At 39.9% G+C, this 25,496-nt stretch overlaps 1 protein-coding gene across 2 annotated transcripts in view; it reads right to left on the bottom strand.

Moving 5' to 3' along the window:
• Nucleotides 1-611: 611 nt before the first annotated feature.
• The window catches only part of CERS6 (ceramide synthase 6), a 320,948-nt gene continuing 296,063 nt past the window's right edge, over nucleotides 612-25,496 (bottom strand). Inside the window, exons 9-11 of one of the 2 annotated variants that reach the window (XM_047869284.1) lie at nucleotides 9,695-9,851; nucleotides 9,129-9,152; nucleotides 612-6,234 (exon numbers count right to left, since the gene is read on the bottom strand). In XM_047869284.1, the coding sequence (XP_047725240.1) occupies nucleotides 6,082-6,234; nucleotides 9,129-9,152; nucleotides 9,695-9,851 (334 nt within the window). In that variant the 3' untranslated portion in view covers nucleotides 612-6,081. The remainder of the gene's footprint in view (nucleotides 6,235-9,128; nucleotides 9,153-9,694; nucleotides 9,852-25,496) is intronic. The other variant, XM_047869285.1, reaches the window with a different exon arrangement.

The raw sequence follows: 25,496 nt of genomic DNA on the forward strand, positions 1-25,496 counted from the left end.
AGGCCACATAGGTTGGTGAAGGCAGGGTGAAGACAGAGGCAAGACCTGGGGCACACACCTTTACTAGTGTCCGTGAGTAGAGTGCTTTGGACTTCCGAGGCTAAGGCTGGATGGGTCAATTCAAAAAAGCGGGGTTTTGGTAAACCCCATGGTGGTCTTAGCTAAGGGGCACAGAAGACATCCAGGTACTGGCAGGCAGAGGAGACTATGATCACAAGAGCTGCTGGGGGAGTCATATCAGGGACCTACATTTGCTGGTGACTCGGGCTGCTTTCCAGGACAGGCACCTGCACTGTGTCAGTTAATGGTCCCTGCAGGCCACCTGGCAAACAAAATGGACGCTCGGGCAGCAATACTATGGAGTAGCTTAGCCAAATTCTTGACAAAATAACATATATCTAACAAATAATACCGCTTTTTCAGTAATCATTATGATTACTGGGATTATGTAACTGGAATTATGAATCCCATTATGAAACTGGGATTTAAGGAAAGTTTGCAGGAAACTGGCAGGATGGTGTGTGCCCTGAAATAAATCTTGTCCAGGAAGATGTGACATATTACCAACGCAGGCTGGGTAGCGCTTACAGAAAAAGGCATTCACACTTTACTCTTAATACTTATCTTTATTATGAAAGTGTTTCCAAAGTAAAATGATCCTCATAATAATGATTGCTTCCAGAGATCAGGAATGAATAGTTATATTTTCATATAAAAATCAGCGAAACACAACAATACATAAAATAATTCTAATTGGCTAACAGTACATCATTCCATTTCTGACAGAGATGCCCAAGCACTGAATTGTCTTAAGAAAACAAGTAAGGTATTATCACCTACCCTATTTCTCACTGCAAATTAAAAACAATCAAATCCCAAAACTAACCCTCTCCCCCTTGCTTGACAAGAAATGGCTACGGAGGTAACTGATTCTGTGGGCAAATCGAGAGCTGATGAGAATCACAGGTTTAGAGGCTTTATGAAACTTTTGGAAATCACACTTGGAGGGTGTATTCCATCTTTAAATTAATGAATCTCTAAGTTAAAGTCCCAGAACTGCCACATAACTGTTCCTATTACAGAGCTAATTTATCTTTGGCAAGTAATCTTTAAAAGCCTCTAATTTTTTAAGGGAAGTTTTACAATGACAGTTTAAAAAATTACTGTAGGTCCAAAAGAAAAAAAAATTACCTCTATAAAATCTAATTTTTCACTTAGCACGGAGACCATACCAACAGCTGCTGTCTTGATTTCCAGGCCATGTGACACATAGCAAAAGAGGAAACCAAGCTTTCATGGACCTGTGTTAAGGAAAACAGGCTCACGTGGGCACAACAGTTTTTAATAAAAATGGAATCAGGCAGAGAAAGAAGTGTGGTTATCAACTGACCCAAAGGCTACTGGAAAATGGATAGCCGGTAAGTGACAATATTTTGGCTTCCTTTTATCAACAGTTCCAGGAGTCTGAAAGGAATGTGGGTGGATGAGATGAGCAAGACAGATCTTGGGCTAACAGTTCCCTCCCATCAGTTCCTGGCCATCTTGAGAATGTTTAGTCTTGTGGAGACACCATAAGATATGCCATCTGGTTGCCGAGACTTTTATTTCTTTGATCTGATGGGTCTTAGCTTGTGGCCATTTGGTAAGGCATTCCTTTCAAAGGCTTCAGGTTGAACTTAAGTTGGAAATACCTGGAAAAGACTAAGGTTCTCCTTTGGGTGTCTGCAGATCTTACAAACTGTTACTTAGGATGTTTTATCTTCTCTAATAAAAGCAGCATCAGGTATGCTCCCTCTGAATAGACAACAGCATAGAGTGGACAAATGGACAGGCCTAGGGCTTGTCTACTAAGCGCCCCCTAGAGGAGGGGGGCCATACACACAAAGGCAAACCACAGGGTCCTTTGCTGGCCTGTTGCTATAAAGAACTACCAGGTGGCCATAGAGAACCAGTACTAACTACTACCTGCTGCATTCGGCATGACTTCAAGAACTGTTTATAATTACTGAGGGTATTCCTTTCGGGAACAGCATGCTGGGCAGCAAGTGCAATGAATGGAGCTAACTGCCTTTCCTCTTTCCATACAAGTTACTTAACACCTGAAAGTGCCCTGTCATCACTTTCTCATCAGGCTGACTTTGATGTCATTTGTTTTTTTCTTGCTTGAATGTTATAAACATTTCAGGGATACGGATATTTATCTACAAAGCAGGAATCAGCCAAAGACAAAGAAAAAAGAAGTATGCTAATTAGTATCTTAAGACTTCAAATATCACATGAAATGTAAACATTTAACCTTTTGTTTCTAAAGGACTTCTTGAAGCCTCTCTGGACACAACGACATCATCACAGACACAAATAAACAGAATCTTTTAACACCTCTGGAATTATTCTGTACACTTCAAATTAAGGAAAAATACTCAAATATTCAGGCAACTTTGGCATTAACATTTCTAAGAAAGGGGAAAAAAGAACTATCGATGCAAAATCATGAAGAGAATGGGAACAATCATTGGTGTCCATAAAGTTCTCTCTGAAGAGCTTTTTTGCAAAGACTCAGGTGAACTGAACGGAAATCTCATTTTTTACTTCAGCCCAAGTAGCAATGAGGTTGAAATAAATAGAGTGGGAGATCCAGACCCTTTCTGCCCAAGGTGAAAGCATTCAGTTTGCTCAAATCCAACCTCTATCAAATACTCAGAATGGAAAGTTGGCAACAGAACTGAACATTTTGAGGTTCACCTACCAGTTTGGCTAAACGTGGCCGGACTTTATCTCACGGAAGAGTTATTTCTGTGACCCAACTGCTTGCTTTCTTTGGGGATCCTACCTTTCTTCCTAGTTCATTTTTGTCAGATACCTGTTTCATTATTGGATGGTACCTCAGGATACCATCTGTCTAGCAGCCTGGCAGGGACTGGATGTTAATAAAACCCTGGGGTGAAGCAGCAACCATACGCATTTTTTTTTTTACCAACATTCAGCTTAATAATCCATAACACTGACACTTACTCCTCTATTCTCAACATCTGTACCACTGAATTTGGAAATGCGAACTATATTTGGCTTATACTCTGACCTTAGGCCCTCTGTGATCCTAGCTCTGAGGCAAGAGGCCAAAGGGATCCTACCACTCTCAGCTGGGTGAGGAGTATGAACAGGAAGTTGAGAGGGAGGTGGGAAGTTTTTATTGTACACGATGGATAGTTTTTATGAAAAAAAATATGGGTAAGGATGAGTCTGTGATATTTTGGTTTTATCATGTTTTTGGAGAAATATACATGTACATACATGGATCACACATTTTCATATCATTTATTGACTCAAGGCCAAATTCTACTCAATTTTCTACTTTTTTCCCCACTAAGAGATCTAGAAAAGCTATAGCATTAGAGAATAAAATATTACTTTTTCTAGACTCCTTCCCACATACACCTTGGTACCCTGGGAAGGTTTGAATATGACCAGGAGGAAGGAGATCTCAGCACAGGCTAAGTTAATTAATGGGAAACAACACTCTCAGTAACCTACAGTTGAATTTACAAAATACACTTCCAAAGCTATGGCCTGGCATAAGTAGAAGATAAGATAGCTCACATATTTTTCTCTCTCAGTCTTATCATGCTACCATGGGGGAGGAGTAGACAGAAATGTATTATTTTTCATCTTAACAGGCCTACAAACACCAACTTTGATTAGTCAAAAAGAACTCTTTGCCCTAAAAGGCAAAATCAAATAAAAATCTATAGATATATAGGGGACTGTGTTAAGTTAACGTCACTGGTCACTGAGGCTCTGAGTATTCTCAGTCCTCCTTCTCAGTGACTTTTGGGAGAAACAAAAGTTTGCTTAGATTTGCCTTTGCTAAGGACTAACTCAATTTACTTCATTTCATGCAACTCTTCTAAACCATTAATTTACAAGCCAATCTTTTCAAATTATTCTTCTGTGGTGGGGTGTCAGATGATCCAAATTTGAACACATTGTGGTTCTCTGGTTTATTTCCCCCATTGAGAGGACTTGCTCCAGACACTAAAGCAAGGTACAACTCACTCTTCTTTTCCATATTCTAGTTGGTAAAAAAGGAAACTTTCACCTCAAAAATTTTCAGCTATACAACATGCTTGCTGTTCCATTTGATATATCTGCATTTTATCAATGCAGATGTTGAGATGTTGAGATGTTGAGATGTCAGATGTTCAGATGACTAACAAGTACTATTGATGTTTTATGATTGGTCTCAAACCATCCACAACTTACACTCCTAGACATATTCTTGTTTTGTTGAATAAAATAATAAAGCTTTACAAGAAGAATTAGTTGCATTGTTTTATCAACAGACATATGTCTAAGGCTCTTTAATTATTACTGTGGACCTTATCAGAAACATACTATTTCGTATATAGGTGGGGAAAGATTTAATATTACAGTGTGAGGTTTTAGTTTGGGAGTATTAACTATTAACTCACAGGTTGCGAACTGTGGGCACAAAGATTCATCTCAATTTTTTTCAAAAATTAGAATCGAATGTGTATGGCTGGAAGCAGGATGTGCACTCCCTAGTATTTCTGCTGTTGTCTTTACTATCCTTTGACTCACATTTATATTATTGCACTGTGGTTCTGGACTCTTGTTTTGTTCATGAAGTAAGTGTTTGTAATACCTTTTTATTCCCTCTTACTTAGAAGTGGAAGAAAACAGATAAAGTCTTTGGTTTATGTGTATGGTTTTCTTACTTATACATAAATAACACTGCCATGTAGGAGACTAGAGCAACTTACTTTTCAACAATCTTTCTCACTGCTGATACTGCTGTAGTCCAGTAGAATTTTTATTATTTTTTTCTGGAAATAGCTCTATTTGAATAAAAATTCTTGGAAACTGAACAAATCTTCAAGGAAGCTAACCAAAGGGCCCCAAGTGCAACACTGCTCAGTTTCTAGTAACAGAGGAGTCACTGCAGGTCATGTTTAAGGAGAAAAGACAAAGAGTAAAATCTTCCTTCTCCCACTGGTTTTACGTTACTCAGAAAAATAGAAACATCAAAATCAAATACTAGATAGGACACTTCCTCGAATGCTGGTTGCAATAAAGTGCTTTGCACCAGAGGTGACCTTTGCCAACTGTTCGAAGTCTCCTTTGCTGTCCCAAAATATGCTTAGCTTCTTTTTTTCATGACATGACAGAAGACTGTGGTAATTATAGGGGTAGTGCTGAAATCTGGTTGAAATCAGCTGTTCTCTTTCTGCTATTCTCAGATCAAGGGACAAATTCCCAATAGTAAGAATGACTTCATTGTTTGTAACTATGACCTTAAGCAAATGTCTTCCTTCAGAGCCAAAGCACTGACATCATAATAGAGAATTAAAAAAAAGGTCTCTGTAACCTACAAGGTTTATCTCCAATTAGCTATCATACTCACTAAAGAAATCTTGGCTGTGTGCACAAGACATTATGTCTGTTTCAAACCAAACTTTTAAATTTGAACTGCTAATTGACCACAAAGAGTGACAATTAAAAAGCCTAGCTCATCCTGATTAAACTTTACACTGGGAAAATGGTCACTGAGACTATATAGGCAGTTTCAAAACAGGCACTGTAATACAAAGAAAGCAAACCTATTTGGAGTGGTACGAGAATCTTGCACTGGGTTTTGCTTGCTCTAAGTGACAAATTAAGCTGATGCTCCTAGCGAACTGAGTCATAGCAATAGAAAGGGGTAGAAGCAGATGGAGCATCTCCCTCACTGTCATGAACCCAGAGAGTAAAAGGAGCGAGGAAACCCTCTTTTGTCCACAGATTTACAAACAAATACGAAATATAAATAATATTCTAAGACAGTACAAATGCAAATACTGTTCCCTTGTGTCAATTACATACAGCATGCCTACATATAGAGAATGGTAATTCTTCTTCATTCACAGACAGGACATATGGCAGTGCACTATTCAAAATGCTTTGAGATAATCCTAATTTTTGTTTCTGGTGCTGAGATATAATGAAAGGAACTACATTTGCAACTTATTAAATGCTTCCAGGAACAAATAGTTCACTTTGTTCGGGACTTGTAGTTTTGGGTAATTAATCATCCACGGAGCAAGACCCAGTCAGGAGATACCCATTGGTACCACTGGTCCCATTGGTGGTGGTTGCAGTGTGGGGGTTCTTTCCTGGAGGTTCTGAATCTTCCTCATCTGAGCTAGACTCAATATCACTTCGATCATCCTTGGACACCTGTGGAATACAAGAAGATGAATGCAACCAGCTCCTAAGGAATCATTAAAGTATGGCATGCTCAGAAGTACATGTAATTGTACGTGAAGGGAAACATCCAAATGTTAAAAGTCAAAAAGGATAGGAATATTGCCTATTATATTCCATTATAGTAAGTTCTCCTTCACTGGAGATATATAATTTGGGTGACAAAGTCAATTATCAAGGAATGTAGGTAGATTTGGGCATCATAGGGGGCTGGGCTAGACATACTGACTTTAAGGTACCTTTGGAAAATGAGAATGTACCAGACCATGAAACCCACTCTTACTGGCAAAGTACCACACTATGCTGTTGGAATGGCATTATAGGAATTTGGTACAAATGGATCAATTTACTCTCTGATGATCACATTCTCCATGAAAATCCCGTAAAGGATTAGCCACACTAATTGTGATATTCACTAGCTTAGATCATTTAAAAAGTCATTCTTATTTGGCTTTGTAATGCGTTATTTTATGATTTAATTTGTTTTCCTATTCTATCTGCTAAAATTAGGTAGAAATTTTGTGTTATGTACTATGTAACAACTAATGGCAATAGGAGGCATTTTGGGAACCTGCTGGGTGAGGTCTAGTTTAAAATATTTCCCAAAGATTGGGGTGCCTGGGTGGCTCAGTCGGTTAAGTGTCCGACTTCGGCTCAGGTCATGATCTCACAACTTGTGGGTTTGAGCCCTGCGTCGGGCTCTGTGCTGACAGCTCAGAGCCTGGAGCCTGTTTCAGATTCTGTGTCTCCCTCTCTCTCTCTGCCCCTCCCCTGCTCACGCTCTGTCTCTGTCTCAAAAATAAATAAACATTTTTTTTAAGTTTATTCATTTATTGGGGCGCCTGGGTGGCTCAGTCAGTTGAGCGTCTGCCTTCAGCTCAGCCATGATCTCGCAGTTTGTGGGTTTGAGCCCCACGTCGTGCTGACAGCTCAGAGCCTGAAGCCTGCCTCGGATTGTGTCTCCCTCTCTCTCTTCCCCTCCCCCACTCATACTCTGTCTCTCACAAATAAATAAACATTAAAAAAATTAATAAAATAAAATAAAGTAAAATACAATATTTTCCAAAGAAAATCTATTGATAATTATTCCAAGGTTCTTCAATCCTCCACCCAGTCTCATTATGTAAGGAGGATCACAAACTTAGGCACCAGCATATAACTCTATGCATTACCATAAAGGACAAAATAAAGTCACAGTCTAACAAAAAAAAAAGTCATTTAGGGAGGGTTTAAGAAAATCCTCAACTGCTTTTAAAATTAACATGTTTGAACCTCTTACTCTGTCTAAATTATGGTAAACATTTTTACCCAACAGGCCTTAAGCCATCTGAGTAACTGAGCACTGTTCATTTATTTCCTAAGTGGGGTAGCAATAGGGACCTGGGGCCTGGCTTCATTGGGTTTCCCAAATTTAGTTGCCCGTGATTGTCGAAGAAGTGCATTGGCAGAGTTTCCTGGGAGGTATATCGGAATGAACTGAGGGCTTTTTCACATCACATCCTCTCTCTGCCACCACTGCCCCCAACTTGAGAAGCCACCATTGCTGCAGGACAACGTCATCTCTGTCAGGTGGGTGTAGACAGGACAGAGTGTGAACATGTATGCATGGCACCTGCTCCTTTCTAACCAGAAACAACTAAAATAAATATGGTAAAAATGAACTTCACTCCAATGCTCCTTGAGATGAGACTGAACTCAAAAGGACCACCATCAAGATTTAGATACAGAAAAACCAAAAGGACTGAATTATTTAGGATACTTTAACTTAAAAAAAAAACATGGGTCACAAAGATAGCATGATAGTAAAGCACCACTACATTTAGAAATCCATTAGTCATAAATTAAGCTGCTAAAGAGGAAAGAAAACTCCAGATTCAAAGTGATTAATTTACATTTGCATGCTTAGTAAGATTATTTTTAATTGCATTTGGGAAAAAAGTCTATATTTATGTTACCTTCAAGGAAATTAATAATTTAACATGTCTCAAGATAACCCACAGAAAAATACTGTCCATTACCCATGGCCATGAAGAATTCTTACTGTTCTGGGTGAAGAGCAATGGCAGTTAAGTTATTCTGAAGCCTGAGATCTGCCATAAAATTAATAATCATCTCTATGTAAGCCTGAGGAATAATTTGGAGAGAAGACAAGACGTCTGGTGGAAACAGCAATGCAATAAGGAGACAAGTAATGGAATCTACTGTGCCCTTGCATCTCCAATTACTGCTATACTGATAATATTGTGCACGTTGATGTAATTTGTATCCAAATGAGGAAAGGAGTGTGTTTTAACAGAAATACGTGCTCATTTTAAGGATGAAGAGGTCACAGAGAAAAAAAAATGAACTTTTTGCCTCTCAATAGCTATTTGGTCCAAATATGTTGGATATATAAAAGCTGATGCTGAGAACTGCCTTCATAGTATATAACTAGATGCCTTGAGCTCCACAGAAGAGGCCAGGACCAAGTGGTCAGGGCAGAGCAGGCAAACAGCTGATGCTCGGACCTCCTTTCTGGACCACGTTGATCCTCGCCCCAACTTAGTTCTGTTTTTCCTACTTCACTTTGGTCTATTTCTCTCTTTTTTTTTTTTTAGCAAACATGTTAAACACCAGTGAAAAAATTCCTCTCCTCCTGCTGGATCGTGCAAAATTTAGCAGGATACAAGTTCACGCAAAGGGCACTCACTGAGCTGTTCCTGGTATCCTTTGCACCTGGTGGGAGCCACATCTCAGTTAAAGCCTCTGGTCAGTGCCAACAGATTAGCCAGAACAATATGCATGGGAACAAAAGCATCTGCGTGCCCCTCCAACAGGCAAGAGTGGCACCCAGAACAAGGACAGAGAGAGAGGTCTGAGGAACTTACATGTAAAGGGTTCCACTTCCCAGCCTTCCAGGGTGGCAGAAGGAAGAGAACAAACAATGAAAGTAAGAAAATGTCACAGAGAACATTCTGGAAAAGCCACTGCTCTCAAGAAACTTTATTTGAATCAGCCTCATGAGTCTATATTTAAACAAAGAGATTTAGCTGAGTTTTATTGGAAGAATCACAAATGGGCATGCTGCATCAAGCAATCCTTTTCATAAAAGGAAAGAAATTATTAAATTTCTGTTTGGTAGAAGTTTAATCAGAGAAGGACCATGGGAGACAGAGGCAGTGAAAGAACACGACAAATAACATTATCATCATTAAATCTAGAATTATAAATACAGATCAGTGGGAATCGTCATCAAAGCGATACCACAAGTTAAAAAAAATTAACTGGACAGAAGAAAAGGAAAATTTGGTTTGTGTTTCTAGGAGGTTATGCTAAATCATGAAGAAAAAATACAAGTTTTGATGAATTTTGAAATAATAGTATTTCTGCTGATGAAGAAGAACCAAAAATATAATTTTCTGGGACATATTAGAAATAGCAAGTTTTATCTTACCTTGCCTTTTGAAATAGCTTTGCAAGCCATTTTTATGATCAAGTAAGACCAGAAGCAGTTCAAGCCTTGTACTAGCAACAGCAGTAGATTAAACACCCACCAGGAAGGGTAAGGTCCAACGATCTCCCAGCTTTCAAATAACGTGGTATTTAACACCCTAAGGAAAAAGAGAAAGTAATCACTGAACACAGCTTTCCACTTTGCTTTCAAAGGACCTTCAGTTAGTGCGCACCAACACAAAGCCAACAATATCCACTAACTAGTCCCACCCTGCAAGGATGGTCTGAAACGTGACCAGGTACTTGGAAGAGTCCTTGCTGGAACTATTTCCCTGGTTTCTTCACACTCATTTTAATTCCAGCTGGACCAGTGAACTTCTTCTCCCCTTTCACTTCTGTTGTCATTTCCTCCATTAATTTCCATGACGTTTTGGGTTGTCATTCTCTCTCTTACTACTTGTTAAAAGGCCTGTTTTGTCTCCAAAGTTGCCTTTGGTCTTTAAGTGTGAGGAATACTATTTGATAACATTACATTGCAGGAACAAAGGTTAATTCCAGAAACACTAGTTAGGAAGTTTAAACTGTATGCCTAGCACAGTGGTGGTTAGAATATACTTACAGCCAGGCAAAAAGTATTTGAAGTAATTTGTTCTCTCTGTAATCTATCAAGACCAGGATGGAGCAGCCACCTGGGGTAGGTACATGAGGGCTGGTTTCAGTGCTTCACTCTTGTCCCTGCTGAGTCCTCTCCTATGACTTTAGAAGTTGATTCATACCTTCTGGACTCATATTATTGTCATAAAGAAACATGGTGCCCACAGAACTTCACAATCACTCTGACTTCCTTGCTTTCCTCCTAAGCTTACTGCAGGGCTTTGTCTGGAGATCTAAGGATGTTGACCAAACTCATCTAAGTGTATTTCCACCATGTGCCACTGCAGTGCTTTCTGGGACCCAAGGAGAAGCTAGGTGGACAATACTTATTGGCTAAGGGGTAGGGATGGAAAACTCATAAGACATAGGCTACTCCCACAAGAACAGAAGACAGATATATAGAAAATTTTAATTTTAACATAAAAAAGAGTATGATGAGTGCTTTGAGGGAGGTTAGGAAAACTACTTTGTTCATAAAAGGAAAGAAACTTAATTTGCACTTGGATAAGAAGAAAAAAAGGGGAATGGATAATAGACACAAACAGGTTTCCCATCCCTAATTTCAGCAACCCTCATTTATAGGCCAGAAGGAGATGCACAAAGTATGTTTCTGATCCTGTCACACTAGTGGTCTCTTGAGAACAATGTACAAAAATCGATAGTATGGAACTGAATTTTATAATTCATTATAAGTGTATTACTCTACAACATAGAATTCATTTTGGTGGAAAGGGACTAATATTAGAAAATCTGTTAATATAATGTATTACACATCCATGGGCCAAACTGGGACAAACCCAGTTATTTCAATAGCACTGAGAGACATTTGGTAATGTTCAATTCCCCACTGCTAATGTTTAAAAACTAGAGCTCAAAAGATTTCCTTAATATGATTTTAACCAGCTCAAGTCAGCTGTCATCATATTTAATTTTTTAACGTTTTTATTTATTTTTGAGACAGAGAGAGACAGAGCATGAACGGGGGAGGGGCAGAGAGAGAGGGAGACACAGAATCTGAAGCAGGCTCCAGGGTCTGAGCCATCATCCCGGAGCCCAACGCGGGGCTCAAACTCACAGACCGCGAGATCGTGACCTGAGCTGAAGTCGGACGCTTAACTGACTGAGCCACCCAGGCGCCCCGTGTCATCATATTTAATAACACCAGAGTTATTGCCTTTAAAATCAGAGACAAACCACAACGAGCCAGCATCACCATTATTATTTAACACAATTCTGAAAGTTCTGGCCATTTAGTATGGTGGTAGAATGTCTAAGACCTCATTTGAAGTACATAAACATCAAATCTCTATAACTATTTTAGAAATAACAAGCAATAAAAATTTCTAATAATAGGAAACAGTTAAGAAATTAGTTTTCATTTTTATTCCAGAAATTATGAACTCACTCAAGTATTGAACATGTTTTAAGAGTTTCTTATGATAGAGAAAAATATGTAGTATCACCTCAACTTCATAAAATAAATATTGTTGACCTTTGAACAGCACAGGTTAGGGGCACCAACCCCTCATGCAGTCAAAACTCTGTGTGAAACTTTTGACTTCCCCCAACTTAACTACTAATAGCCTATTGTAGACTGTAAACCTTCCTGATAACATAAACAGTCAACACATATTTTGTTTGTTATATGTATTATATACTGTATTCTTACAATAAAGTAAGCTAGAGAAAAGTATTAAGAAAATCACAAGGAAAAGAAAATTCATTTACAGTACTATATTTATTGAAAAAATCTATGTGTAAGTGGACCCATGTAGTTCAAACCTGTGTTAAGGGTCACACAGACACACAGAAAAGCCAGAAAACTGTAATTCCTTGAAAGGAATTAAAGTCATTATAGACTTTCTTTGGTGAATTAAGGAATTTTGTATTTTCTTCCTTACATTCTTCTTTTTTCCAAATCCATTAAAAATAATTAGAAAAAAAAAATACACATTATTTTTAAAAAGGAGCACATTAGGATAAGCCTACATTCCAGTCTTGTTCATTATCCCAAGAGGCAGCCATACCAGCGTGCCAGCCCGGGGACAACAGATCGAAGTAAGGTTCAGCTCCGTGGCAGTAAGGCAGGACCCACGCACCTTACACTTTTCTCTCTCCAGCACCTTGCAGAACACCTAGAAGTAACATGCTTTCTGGACATGTTGGTTGATTGTATGTGTGTTTAGTAATCAAATAAATAGGCATGCACAAGGCAGCTCTGGAAAAATAACAATTTTATTTCAGAACCAGCTCTGCTTTGTGACATATTATATGTTCTGACATTCAGAGGGAATCTAGTTTCATTTGAACAGAAAGAGGTCCTGTAGAAATAGCAACAATGATTGCATTATGCTATTCATTATAAATTAGCCTTTGCTGGATCATAGGTTGAGAGCCTTTTTCACCATTATGATTTGCTCGGCTTAATTTGAACAAGGTGTCATGCAGTCACTGGTGACATGGCATTCACATTAATTTCTGAAATGCTGCATCAGAATTCATAGGCTTTGCCATGACAATCAGTGGCACCTCTGAGATACTGCTCAAAAGTAATGGGATTTCTTTGAAAATTGACTTGGATGCCTGCAGAGACACTTGGGAAAATACACTCAGTGCACCCAGGGGATATATCTCTCAGTGAGAAGCTTGGTAAGAAAAACAATGTATTAGGAATTTAAACTGGGGAGAGAGATATTACACCACATGGACTCTGAAAAACAGCAAACCCAGGAAATTGGCATTGGTTTAGATACAGAATGTTTGATGAGGAAACTGTTCCTTTTTGGGCAAACTGTTGAAATGGTGATTACAGGATTTTATCCTTTCTTGGAGGTTAGGGTTAGGAGTATATACTTTAATGATACTATTGCAAATTTATGGTGATAAGCTCTGAACATGGGTTATCTCTAAGCACTCATAGAGAGAGGCTTCTGGGATGCTGGAAACGTTCCAGATCTTGATCCATATGGTGATTATGTGGATTATACATATGTAAGCTTCACAAATATAAAAACTTATCAAACTATATACTGAACAGTTGGGCACTATACTGGGAATCATACCTCAGTAAAAGAAAACGGAGAAAGTACTTTGTGGACCAAATGCCATCAACCTCTGGCTTGCATAATTACTATCATACCAGTGTTCCCCCCCCCCCCCCCGCCCCCAATAATCTGGTTTCACCATATGGCTTCTAAGAAAATAGATTCTTTTTTCTTTCCCAAGCAATGGGCTACAGTGTCAAACCTACTGTTGCTGCTCTCTACTGCTGTAGAGAGTTTGGAGCCATTAAGGGACCAGAAAGGACCATTTTCCTTTTCATTAATGTTAGGCTCACTTAACCACTAGATGGCACATCACGCACATACAAAGCATGTTCAAATAGGTCTATTCTACCAGAACTGTCTGCCAAGGTGTGGCTCCCAGCACAAGAATCACTGGATCTTCAGGTTACACTCTTCTTTCTAAGAATCTTGCTAAACAATGGGATGAGGAGGCTTCAGTCTACAGTTATTTCTTCCTGCGTGATTCTTGATTCCTTGCAGGGCAAAGCTGAGCTCCAGGCAATTTTTGGTGACATGCAGATGCACCATTTTCTACCCCAACAGATAGTTTAGCCTTGATGAGTTATTTTAATGGATGTTTAATGAATCATAAGAATTTAATTTGACCATGACTTAAAATTACTTGTGCTCACACTTACCTTTTAGAGTCTTCATCTAAAATAATTATCACAGAAAGATTATACAGACTATCCTAGGTCATGGATACGGACATTCATGCACAAGTGGAAAGTTTACAATCTTTTTTTAAAAGCAAAAACACAGTAGTAACATTTTACATGATATTTAAGGACTTATTCATATTCTAAGCATCAATGTGATTTCTGCTTTCCCTTCAGGCCTCAGAATTCTGGAAGTCTCATAATGTAACACAGCACAAGTGTAGACGATCTTCACTGTTGTCTCATTTGGAACAAGTATAACCAGTGCTTCATTCCTTCATTCTTACGATTGCCAACTCAAAGTTTAAGTTCATTATCTTTAATACATAAAGTTAGATGAACAGTCTCACTTTTGGCTCTAATCTTGCTTTTAAAATGTTACAGTAGTTTAGAGGTAGGACCACATATAATGGTGACTGAGGTTTAAAGATGAGAGGCCCAGGTTCTCTTGTTGTGTGAATGAGTTACAAGTGGATGTTCATGATGAGCCCAAGCCCCTGACCACAGCAAGCAACCACAGACTATGCCTCACTCCTTCTCTCCACCCCTACCAAAGAGCTCCACCTGAGCCTAGGGTTGGGGATTTCTGGAATGATCTATATAAAAACCACAACAATAATTGGACCCATGTCTAATATCCAAAGAGAGCCAAGATTGCTTCTCTAGGAGAATCAGGGTCAAGGTCTCACTTTGAGTAGAGCTGCATAATACAAATGAGGGTAGATTAAAAAGTAAAATTTGCCTTACAGTCAAAATCAAGGTGTTCTTTACTTCAGAGCTTTTGAATGGTCTTGGCTTTGCTTTCCTAGGCAGATTTCAGTATATTTCATGATGTGTGGATCTCTGGCATATATTTTCATTTGAAACTACACAAAACATAAACGCAAAGTAGATTTGACCTAAAGACAGTCAATAATCTACTGGCATGTTCTGCTCATGTTAAAGTAGATGCTGACACAAAAGCACTTAAAACTTACTCTGAACAGAAATACTGGGTACTTAATACCTGAAAAAGAAGAGTCTGATAATTAATTCACTGTGATATGCAATGTTCTTTGTCCTGGTTCTCCTAAGGTAATAAAAGCTTGAGGCCTAAACAATTGGCCAACTGTTGCAGAGGCAAGGCTGCAAAAGGCTTAAAACCACGTGCGTAATTTTCTTTTAACATATAATCCCCCCAGCACCTCAGATTTTTCCAAAATGCTATTGTTGGTCAGCAAGTTGTTTTGGAGGAAAGCTCTGAGTAGCTTCTAGCATGGGTACCAAATTATTTTGAAAAATAGATTCATGAAGTTTGTAGCAGACAGAGAAGTAATCTAATAGGAAGCTAAACTTGAACATGGATGGACCATCTCTGATTTAGCAGTGGACATACCTGTTCTGCCATTTTCCCATCTGAATAAGACTGTGGGATCAATTCATTTATTTTTATTTTTTGGTCCTAGCTTGACCAGACTTAGGAACTGGTCACTTATACTCTTGTAAGTGGTGACTTCCTGGCCGGGGCAGATGTTTTTCTTAAAATTAGTCACTGCCCTCTTGGTGCTCCATTGCTGTCTGTCTGCCTGAATTCCCAACCCCTCCACTCGTCCACTTGTCTATGTTACTGATCTGCCAACCTGCGTCCCTCTAGCCAAGGCCATGTCCTTGATACATTCTGATTCCAACATGCTTGTTTTCAACCCTCTGCCTAGCTCTGTGTTGCCCACATGCCCCTTAAGGCAGACTTCTGACTGGTTCTCTATAGCTAATTTTTATTGAGTAATTGCTGTGTGTTGAGCACTGTGCCAAACATGTTACACACATTGTTTCAATTAGTCCTTTCTACATCCCTGTGAGATCCCTGTATAGTAGTAATACTTATACTAGTCAGTATTTATTGAGCATTAACTATATGCTAGGAACTGGGATCTGGCTTTACATAACTCATTTAATCCTATTTTTTTTTTTTAAGTATCTGTTTTACAGATGAAGAAACTAAAACACAAGGAATGTAAATAAATTTTCCAAGGTCAGATCTAGTAGGTGGGGTCAGCTGGGATTTGAACCCACCTGTGTCTACTGGTCTGGGTCTTTAGGTCCCACTATTCCTACAGTCTTTATTCAGCTCCTCCAGACCTTTCCTTAGTCCTTCACCCTTGGCCCCAGCACAAGGCCAACGACTGCCATGTTACAACAGAGAAAGTATACAAACACACCTGTGCTTTAACATTTGTGCTTCCTATGGCCTGTCATTCCCAGCCCTTTTTCCCTGGGATTTTTATCTCTTGGGTTCATTATCTGCTTCCAGGCCCCTCTTGATTAAATGACCCATTTGGGCTTATTTAACTGGTTTTCCCACTGTGGCCCACCCCATTCAAACCCTAAATCCTGACACAGAATGATCTCCATTACTGGACATCATATAATGCCTTTCACCAATACCTTGTCATCTATATGAAATATTTCAGACATAAAAGCAAAGATCTTGTTCTAAAAATGGGAGAAAGTGGGAGAGAGAGCCTTGTGCCTCCTGGGCAGGTGAACATCTAAGAAAGTCTGAGATTCCAGGCAATCATCTCCACTTTCCTAAAAGAGTGTAAAACCATCACCCCATCATCATAGACTTAGGGTGGAAGACCAGGTTCTGAAACCTCCCCTTTCCTGCTCTTTCCCTGAAGGGCTACTTTATGCTCATGTCCATTGTAGGGACCATGCCTAGCAAGGCCAGTGACAGGTAGTGCTCTTGGGCCAAGGTGGAGCAGGAAAATCTCACAGCTTGCCATGGGTTTCTTTGCCTTTTTCTCCCTTTTCCCTTCCCTTGGGGATGTGAGCCGTATTTTTTGTAGCAGTGAGAGAAAACAAAGGCCAAACACATACCAAAGTGGAACTCTGGTTGTGAGATTCTTTCTCCTATCGTCAAAGTTTCTGAGTCTAATCAATTAACTCAGAGTAGAACAGACTGCCCATTCCTAGAGTCTACCGAACTCATTCCTGAGGGGACCCACTGGGCTCTGGTAAGAAATGCAGAGGGAAGGTCTAGTGGCCTTGTAGGAATATGTCATTTACAGTCTGGCTATTTACAACAGGAACATAGGCTGGTATAGTTATTTGCTTCTTGGGAGTGAATACCTTCCATTTGGCTCCCCATTCCAGGCAGTGGCTGGCAGCTGAGGCTGTATGTATTTTCTCATTAGCTATTTAAATAGCACCTTCTGTGTGGGAATGGCTTTTAAGTCAGAAGAGTCTGCAGTGTGGTGGGTCCATGGTTATTTCCTTGATTACAGCTCATGGTGATGTGGTCTGCACATACCCTAGAAAATGAAATGAGGTGTGTAGCACCCATATTCATACCTATGTGCTGGGATTTCTGTGGGGAAATACAAAATGAGCATCTCTAGAGATGAATGGTAAGCAAGCATTAGTAAAATACATCACTGAGTCAACTGAACTATTTAAGAGAGACTGAGTAATAGTAATACTTCCATCTGAAAGAAGTTCGAAGAATTTTCATGTTTATTAGACTGAGTCTCAATGATAACCTATGAAGTTGGCAGGTCAGATAAGATACCAACTTTTTGGTCAGGAGACCAGGATCTTAAAGTCTTATTTAATTATCCAAGGTCACAATATTATAGTTTTTGTTGTTTTTAATTTAAACATATTATTGCTTGGTCTCCTCTTTTTAAAAATTACATCAAAACAGAGGATGTGTACTCTCCATAAAACTTTTAGCAAAGAAGAGTTAATAGGGAGGTTCAGAAGACATCATGTTTGGGCTGGCAGGCTAGCAAGACAGGAAGAATACGGTCCATCTGCCTCCTAAAAATCCCTTGAGAAGGTTCCAGTACAGTCTTGGCTCAGGGAGAATTTCCATATTTAATTATTCAGGGATCCACCTCCACCCAGTGTAGAAGCCTGAAGAGAGTTGGCATTACCTTAGAAACTCTCTATTAGAACTTCTGGATCCTACCTTCATTTGCCTAGAAGCCTACTGGTGAGATCTTTCTGCCCTATCAAGAGGTTTTCCTAGAGTAATGAGTCAGATAACAGGTTAACCCGAAATTACTAAAAAAAAAAAAAAAAAAAAAATCCCCAAGCTGAACAAATATTAATTATGTATTTTCAAAGAAAAAATCTATATCCTCACTAGCATATGTATGTCCTCTGGTCCTCAAGAAAAACAGGCCCACTCACCTAGCTAGCATGCACCAACTGACTGGTAGGTCTAAAAGGTAAGCTAAAGAATATTTTCTGCTAAAAAAATGACCCTCTCTCCTCCTCCTTCCTGATTGACTTCTTATTCTCATATCCCATGTCTTATTAGCTTTGAGACTCTGACTATAATCAGTTCTTTCTAGACCACATATTTTCATAGGGTCTCCCCAGTGTTTGATGCCTGGCTTCCCAACTCTCTGGAAAACTCTGGCTTGCATGATGTTCCCTGCTCTAGGTGTCCCTGTGCTGACTCCCCACCACCCCCCCACCGCCCCGCCCCATCACCACACTAAGCCACACCCTTGCCCGTGGGTAGAGATGGAGGGTAGAAGCAGGGCTTGTGGGAGAGAGGAAAGAAGGGTCTAGTTTCTGACTGTACCTACCTAGATTGTATTAAACCTCACTCCTAGTTATTAGCTCTGTGTGTGGGGGTAGGATTTGGTGTGTGGCATTTCTACACGTGTAAGAAGTCACACCCTACTGGATTCTACTGACCTTATCTCTGGGAAGTGTTACTGGCATTTTTATTGTCTCTGTTTTTATTTAAATGTTTCTAGAATTCAATATTTAATTTTATCTTCGAGAAATATTCCCCCAAATTTTGGAAGTGCTGCTGCAAAGAAAAAATGTATCACAGGTCTGCAGTCTTGAGGGACACTGCACCGTACTCTCTATTAACTTCTGGTTGGCAAAGAGATACAGTAAATGTATCTTGAAGAATTGCCTCCCTAGAGTAAATCAGAGCTGATAGAACCAAGCTGTAAGATGCTGAAAATCAAGGAAAACAAGCAAATACCTGCCACTCCCCCCCCGCCCCCCATTAAAGGGGAAAAAGAAAGAAAAAGGGGAAAAAACTCAAGGAGAGTGAATGCAGAGATTTAGACATGAAAAATATGCTTTTGCAGGCTTCAAAAGTTTGGAAGAAAAATAACAAATATGAAACTATATGCATTGAACAATAACAGGGCAAATGATTAACAAAAACACTTCTAATCACAGCATTCTGGCTAAAAATGAATAGAAATCATGTTAACTGGAATCATTTCCAAAGCATGGACATGCTTGGGAGTGTGGGTGGTAAGTGAGCTTATGAGCTTACTCAGAATCTAAGAACAGGTGGCAACGAGTGTTATGTGTGAACCAGAAGTCAAAACACCTGGATTCTACGTTCAGTCTTGCGTTCACTGTTGCTATGATGTTGGGAGTCTTTTTTTCTTTTTTTTTTTTTTTCTGAACGGAAGTTTCCTCATCTAAAAAGAAAAGGCCTAAGATAAGATGATTACTAAAGGTTCTTTAAGCACTAACATAAATAGCCATACAAATTCTTATGTTTTTAGATTTACCTAAAATTTGACCTTTTCTGGTTATTTTCTCCATGCATAAGAGACCCACATCATTGATGTAATCTTTTCAAGTGAATGACACTCATTTCTCTGAATCTAACACTGGACAACTAAGGCCAAGAACACAGGAAAGGTTTTGTTTCATTCTACTTCCAGAAACATGGGAAAAAGTAAGAAAGTAGAGGGGTGCCTGGGTGGCTGAGTTACTTAAGCATCTGACTCTTGATTTCAGCTCAGGTTATGATCTCACACTTCATGAGATCGAGCCCTGCGTCAGGGCTCTGTGCTGACAATGTGGAGCCTACCTGGAATTCTCTCTCTCCATCTCTCTCTGCCCCTCCCCTGCTCATGGTCACTCTCTCTCTTCCAAATAAATAAATAAACATTAAAAAAAAAAGAAAGTAGAAAGCAAGGCAAAATGTTTCAAATCCCATCTTTAAGAAGGGGCCAATGAAGGCTGTAAGGCCTTGAGAAACTGTCATATTTATGACTGCAAACCTCTGCATAACTCTGGCTCGACTGTACTCTGAAATAGTGGGGGCAGCCCTAGCTTTCGGCAGCAGGGCATTTTCATCAGAGTACAATGGCTACAGGATTCCTTAGTAAGCACTCAGCTAAGCTTGGTTGCAGCTGCCAGCTATGTGCCCAGTTCCCTGCTGGTGCACTCCATCAGTTGCTTCTACGTGTAACCAGGCAGTCAGTGACACAAGTGGCTGGCGTGACTTGTCGCTGGAAGTATACCCACAGCCCCTGGCTCATATTCCTGTCCAAGCCAGCAAAGCTAGAAGTCACCAACAACCAGTTTAATGATGTTGCTCTCTTTTATTTTCAATCTGTGTGAAAGACCTGAGGCACAGACTATATAACTTGATGCTGCTAGACACATACCATTGTCAAAAACAATATTCTTATAATTTTCCCCCTATGATCAGTATATACCACTACATGTTGAATAAAAAAAATGACATCTCCAAAATTAACAAGACATCCTGGGTCCTCCGTCACCAACCCATGCAGCTATATCCCTGACAAGAATTTTAAGATGGGTAAGACTCTATACTCAAAGACCTTACAAATAAAAGGAGAACAGATAAATGCATGGATTGTTAAGGTAGAGTATCTTAATATAATAGGTGTTCCAGGCAAAGGGAGTATTTTGAGTAAAGGTTTAGATAGCCTGGAAAAGCAAAGAGTATACACAAGGAATCATGAATTGTTAAACTGGGTACCTGTTATGCAGTCATAAGAGAAAGAATGTTGGTTGGCATGACTTTGTGGAAGGTCTTTCTTGCTAGGAAGAGAAATCTATATTTACAATGGAAAATAAGGGAAAGTCCTGGATGATTTGGGGATGGGTAGGTGGGTGGGGCTGGAGTAGGCCTTGATTTAGAAAGAATCTCATAAAAACTGTGTTGGGAATGCTTTCCAACAGGAGAGAGAAGGTATGTGGGGACACTAGGTGCTACACTAGGGGGTACCACAGAGATCTTGGCAAGGGGACACAGGTCTCAGAAACAAGAGCAAGAGAGAGAATAGCATCTGGGAGAAACATGGCTGCTCTTCAGAAATAGTGCCCAGTGATTGTGGCTCATGGAAACAAATATTCCAGAATGATGCAGAGCAGAGGGAGAGAAAAAGAATACGAAGAATGAGATTTTTCATATGAGAACAAAGCCCCGATTTATTTATCGAAATAGCACTGGCTCACATGAGAGTTTACACCCGGGTACAGTACCTGGGTGGTGCCAGACCACGTCCTAAGCCACATCCTCAGTCCTTGTCCCTTAGGAAGGCAGTCAATTCATTTGTAACAACAGGTTGTTAGTATCCTGGAAAATAATAAATTCCTGTCCATATTTAAGCCCCCAGGTTCTTTTCACCTGATACTTACTGCTGTAACTTCACCTGGTGTGTTGGCCATTAGTATCACTTTTGAGGTAGTAGGGTTTTTGATCAGGGTGATTGCCATCATCAGTATTTAGCCAAGTGACACACACCTATCTTTTGAATAATATGGAGGCAAGCAAGGGATGTTTGGTTAATTATTTGAGAACCAAGAAAGTTAAATGGAATTCATTTTATTTTTATTAAGTTTTTACTGTTTGTCCAACATGGCCCCCACTGTGGGGGATCCATATTAGTGTGCCTCACAGAACTCCTAATCTAGCTGGGGAGCAGGGGTTGGAATATAAATTGGCATACTGTATTTTGTGCGTAGTGTTACAATACGTATCAAAAGGGGCCCATCTACTGGGCCTGTGATTCCATTTCAAACATCTGTCCTAAGGAAGTAATCAGGGATTTGTGAAAAGATTTAGCCATAAGGATGTGCACTCAAATACTATTTATAATAGCACACTACTTGAAACATCCTAAATTATGTCCCAAAATAGGGCACTCATAAATAAACAATGACCTTTTCATAAAATGAAATAACTCTGCAGCCAATAAGATTATGTAACAGAAGAACATTTAATGAAATAGAAAAATGCTTATAATACAATGTTAAAGGAGAAAAGCAAAGCTATAACCACTATGTGCTGAATGATCTCATTTTGGTAAAGAAAAAAAAGAAAGATGTAATTTCAAGTCCATGAAATGTTAGAAACAAATACATCAGATTATGAACAGTGGTTATCTTGGAACTATGGGACTGGGATTTTTTATATCCCATAAAATTTCTATTAATGAATATTTAACTACAATATTTATATAATCACATAAATAAATTGAGTTTAAGTTAAAATTTTGAGGAAGTCACATGAGAATGCTAATAGAGAGCTAAGTAGTGACAAAAGCCACCAAAGGTCTTAATTAGGGCAAAAAGGGCACAGATTTTCACAGAGCCACATGGATTTCCCAACAGCCCCCTCCACTAAGTCTCAGAGCACAGTCCAGCAGCCTTGCTTGGCCAGATGCCATTCTCCTCAAAGCCCCAGCTTCCCACTCTGGATGAGGAGACAGGAACGGGCAGCACTTGTCTGTGGTGGCACTAGCTGCTGCTCCCTGACCCCTCAGGCCGGCACCCTTTATGTGAGTGGGAGAAGGGGTGCTCTCAGGGAGTACTGAGGAGGAGTGAGGCCAGAGAAAAGCAGGGTGCCCCAGCCGTGGCAGAGCCCCTGCCTATCTGGGACGGGGCCGTCCACAGTGCTCACCCTAAACACAGATACTCTGATTACATCTGGACAGAGGAAGCAGCTCTGTGGGCTCATTCAGGGTCATGGGTGGGGGCCTCTGAGAGGGTTGAGGGGCACTCTTAAACACACATCATTAGTACATCTGAACACTTCTGTCCTGGCCATGTGGGTTTGTTGGCACGTTTGGGGCTGTGGCCTGCGTTCCTGAAATTTCAAGCTTGATAACTGGCTTGGGAACTGTGAAACATGCCTGGCCTCTGCACTCACCTTCTGTTACTTTCTTATTTCATGGTTTTGTGAAAAAAGTGTATTTTGCAAGATGTAAGAGAGAGCTTCTGGAAACCAGGGGTACAATCCCCATGCGACCTTATCTTGAGGGGGAGGGGGAAATGGAAAAGGGAATGGAGAAAGGGAGAGAAAGGGGACCGTAGGGGGAGAATGGGCCGCTGGGGAAGGGAGCCAGAGAGGAGGAGACTGGAGACCTGCTCCCCTGAGGCATCACACGTGTCTGTATCTTGAATGAAAGCCAGGCCTTGCACAAACTCAGCCTGACATTTAATACCACCCACTTCTGGGATTAAATGTTACACTAATAAAAAGAGAGCCACAAGATAAATAGCCGGGCCTTTGAACTTGGGAGAGGGAAGTGCCCTTGCAGAGCCTGGGGCCTGAAACTTGAAAGCTCCTTCTACCAGTAATTGCCAGGATGGGGATTTGCCTGCCGTGACCTATTTGCTGGCAAACTCAGAGCAGGTGCAAATTCAAACAATTCTCGGAGGAAGAAAGAAATACAAACTCTGCCTGGGAGAGAGGGAAGGCACAATGCAGCAAACCCAGAGCCCTCCTGGCCTGACTCCAGGGGCTGCTCTCAGGGAAGGCCTGCAAGCTCAGGAGCTGTAGAGCAGAATTCTGTTGCAGAAATCCCTACTGCAAACACATCAAAGTAGGGGTCCTCGGGTTAGTGGTTTTATTTGGTAAAACTCATCTTTGAATACTTAAAAGATAGAACACAGAGTGTCCAGAGCGGGGGAGGGGTGTGGTTCCTCTAAAAAGCAAAAAAAAAAAATTAAAAAAAAAATAATTTCACTGAAAGGACAAGACACTCTATCTGTTCCTACTAGTTATAGTGTGTTTAGTTGTACTTATCCATTTAACCTCAATTGCTTCTTTCTATAGTCGCTGATCAAGAATAGAGTGCTTGGGTGTCTGGGTGGCTCAGTGGGTTACATGTCCAACTCTTGGTTTCGGCTCAGGTCATGATCTCAGGTTCATGAGTTTGAGCCCCGCATCAGGTTCCATGTTAAAGTCTGGAGCTTGCTTGGGATTGTCTCTCTCTCCCAGTCTCTCTGCCTTGCGCTCTCTCCCCTGCTTGTGCTCTTTCTCTCTTAAATTAAATAAATGTTATAAATAAATAAATAAATAGTTTTTTTATAAATAAATAAATGAATAAATGAATAAGTTGGTTTTTTTTTAAAAGAATAGAGTGTGTATAGTCAACAAGCTGAATATAAGGCTTCTACTCTCATATACAGAAACAGCAATAGCCAAGGCCGTACCTTAAATCATGGAGGATGTTTCTTACATGCCATTGGCTACCTGGTGTGCAGGGCCTAGCACCCTGTCAGGAGGTTTAAGTGGCATTTGGGTAGCATCTGAAGCAGCTGTCATTCACATACATCATAGATGCTGATGAGACACGCATCACATCTTCAAGGGAAAAGTGGGCAAAGGATATGAACACAGTTCACAAAAGAAATACAAATGGCTTATGAAAATACAGGTGGAACGTTCCACTGTGCTTATAATCCAATACATACACAATTAAAACGAGAGTTCATGCTCTGTCTCTCTCTGTCCCAAAAATAAATAAAAGCGTTGAAAAAAAATTTTTTAAAAACGAGAGTTATGGATGCTAAGTTTTAGGGTTGATGTGTCATGATGTCTTGCAGCCCAATTTCAGATGATTTGGCAAATGCAAGAGAAATGCAATGTGGATAAAGAAATGTAATGGGTCTTGTGGGTGCTAACAGTTGACAAAGGCAGGTGAGGAGTATATGAGCATTCATTGTATTTTTTCAGATTTTCTATGGATTCAAACACATTCAACCTAACAAATTTATTAAAAGAGGTAACATTTACTACCCCTGAAATCATTGTTGCACTATACGATAACTAACTTGGATGTAAATTAAAAAAAAAAAAAGAGGTAACATTTAAAGTATCAAATCATCATATGTGTATAAAAAAGAACACAAACCACTGTGTTGTTAAGTTTAAGGTAAAGCAACACTCATATGGGGCCAGAGCGTAAGTTGGTGAAATATTTCCAGATAATATGGCTGTACATATAGAGAATACTTTTAAATGATGGGGCATGTAGGCGGCTCAGTTGATTGAGCTTCTGACTTGGGCTCAGGTCGTGATCTCACGGCTCGTGGGTGCGAGCTCCACATCAGGCTTGCTGCTGTCAGTGCAGAGCCCGCTGCGAATGCTCTGCCCCTCTCTGTCCCCTTCCCCCACTTGCTCTCTCTCTCTCTCTCTCTCTCAAAAATAAATAAACATTAACAAAAGAATATTTTTAAATGATTTTTTATCCTCATAAATTTAGTCATCTTTTTTTTTTCTTAATTTTTTAAAATTTTATTTTAGAGAGAGAGTGTGTGTGTATGCTAGTGGGGGAAGGGGCACAGAGACAGAATTTTAAGCAGGCTCCATGCTCAGTGTTGAGCCCAATGCGGAGCTCGATCC

The sequence above is a fragment of the Prionailurus viverrinus genome, chromosome C1 (genome assembly GCF_022837055.1).
Source record: "Prionailurus viverrinus isolate Anna chromosome C1, UM_Priviv_1.0, whole genome shotgun sequence".
In the NCBI taxonomy this organism is placed as follows: Eukaryota; Metazoa; Chordata; class Mammalia; order Carnivora; family Felidae; genus Prionailurus; species Prionailurus viverrinus.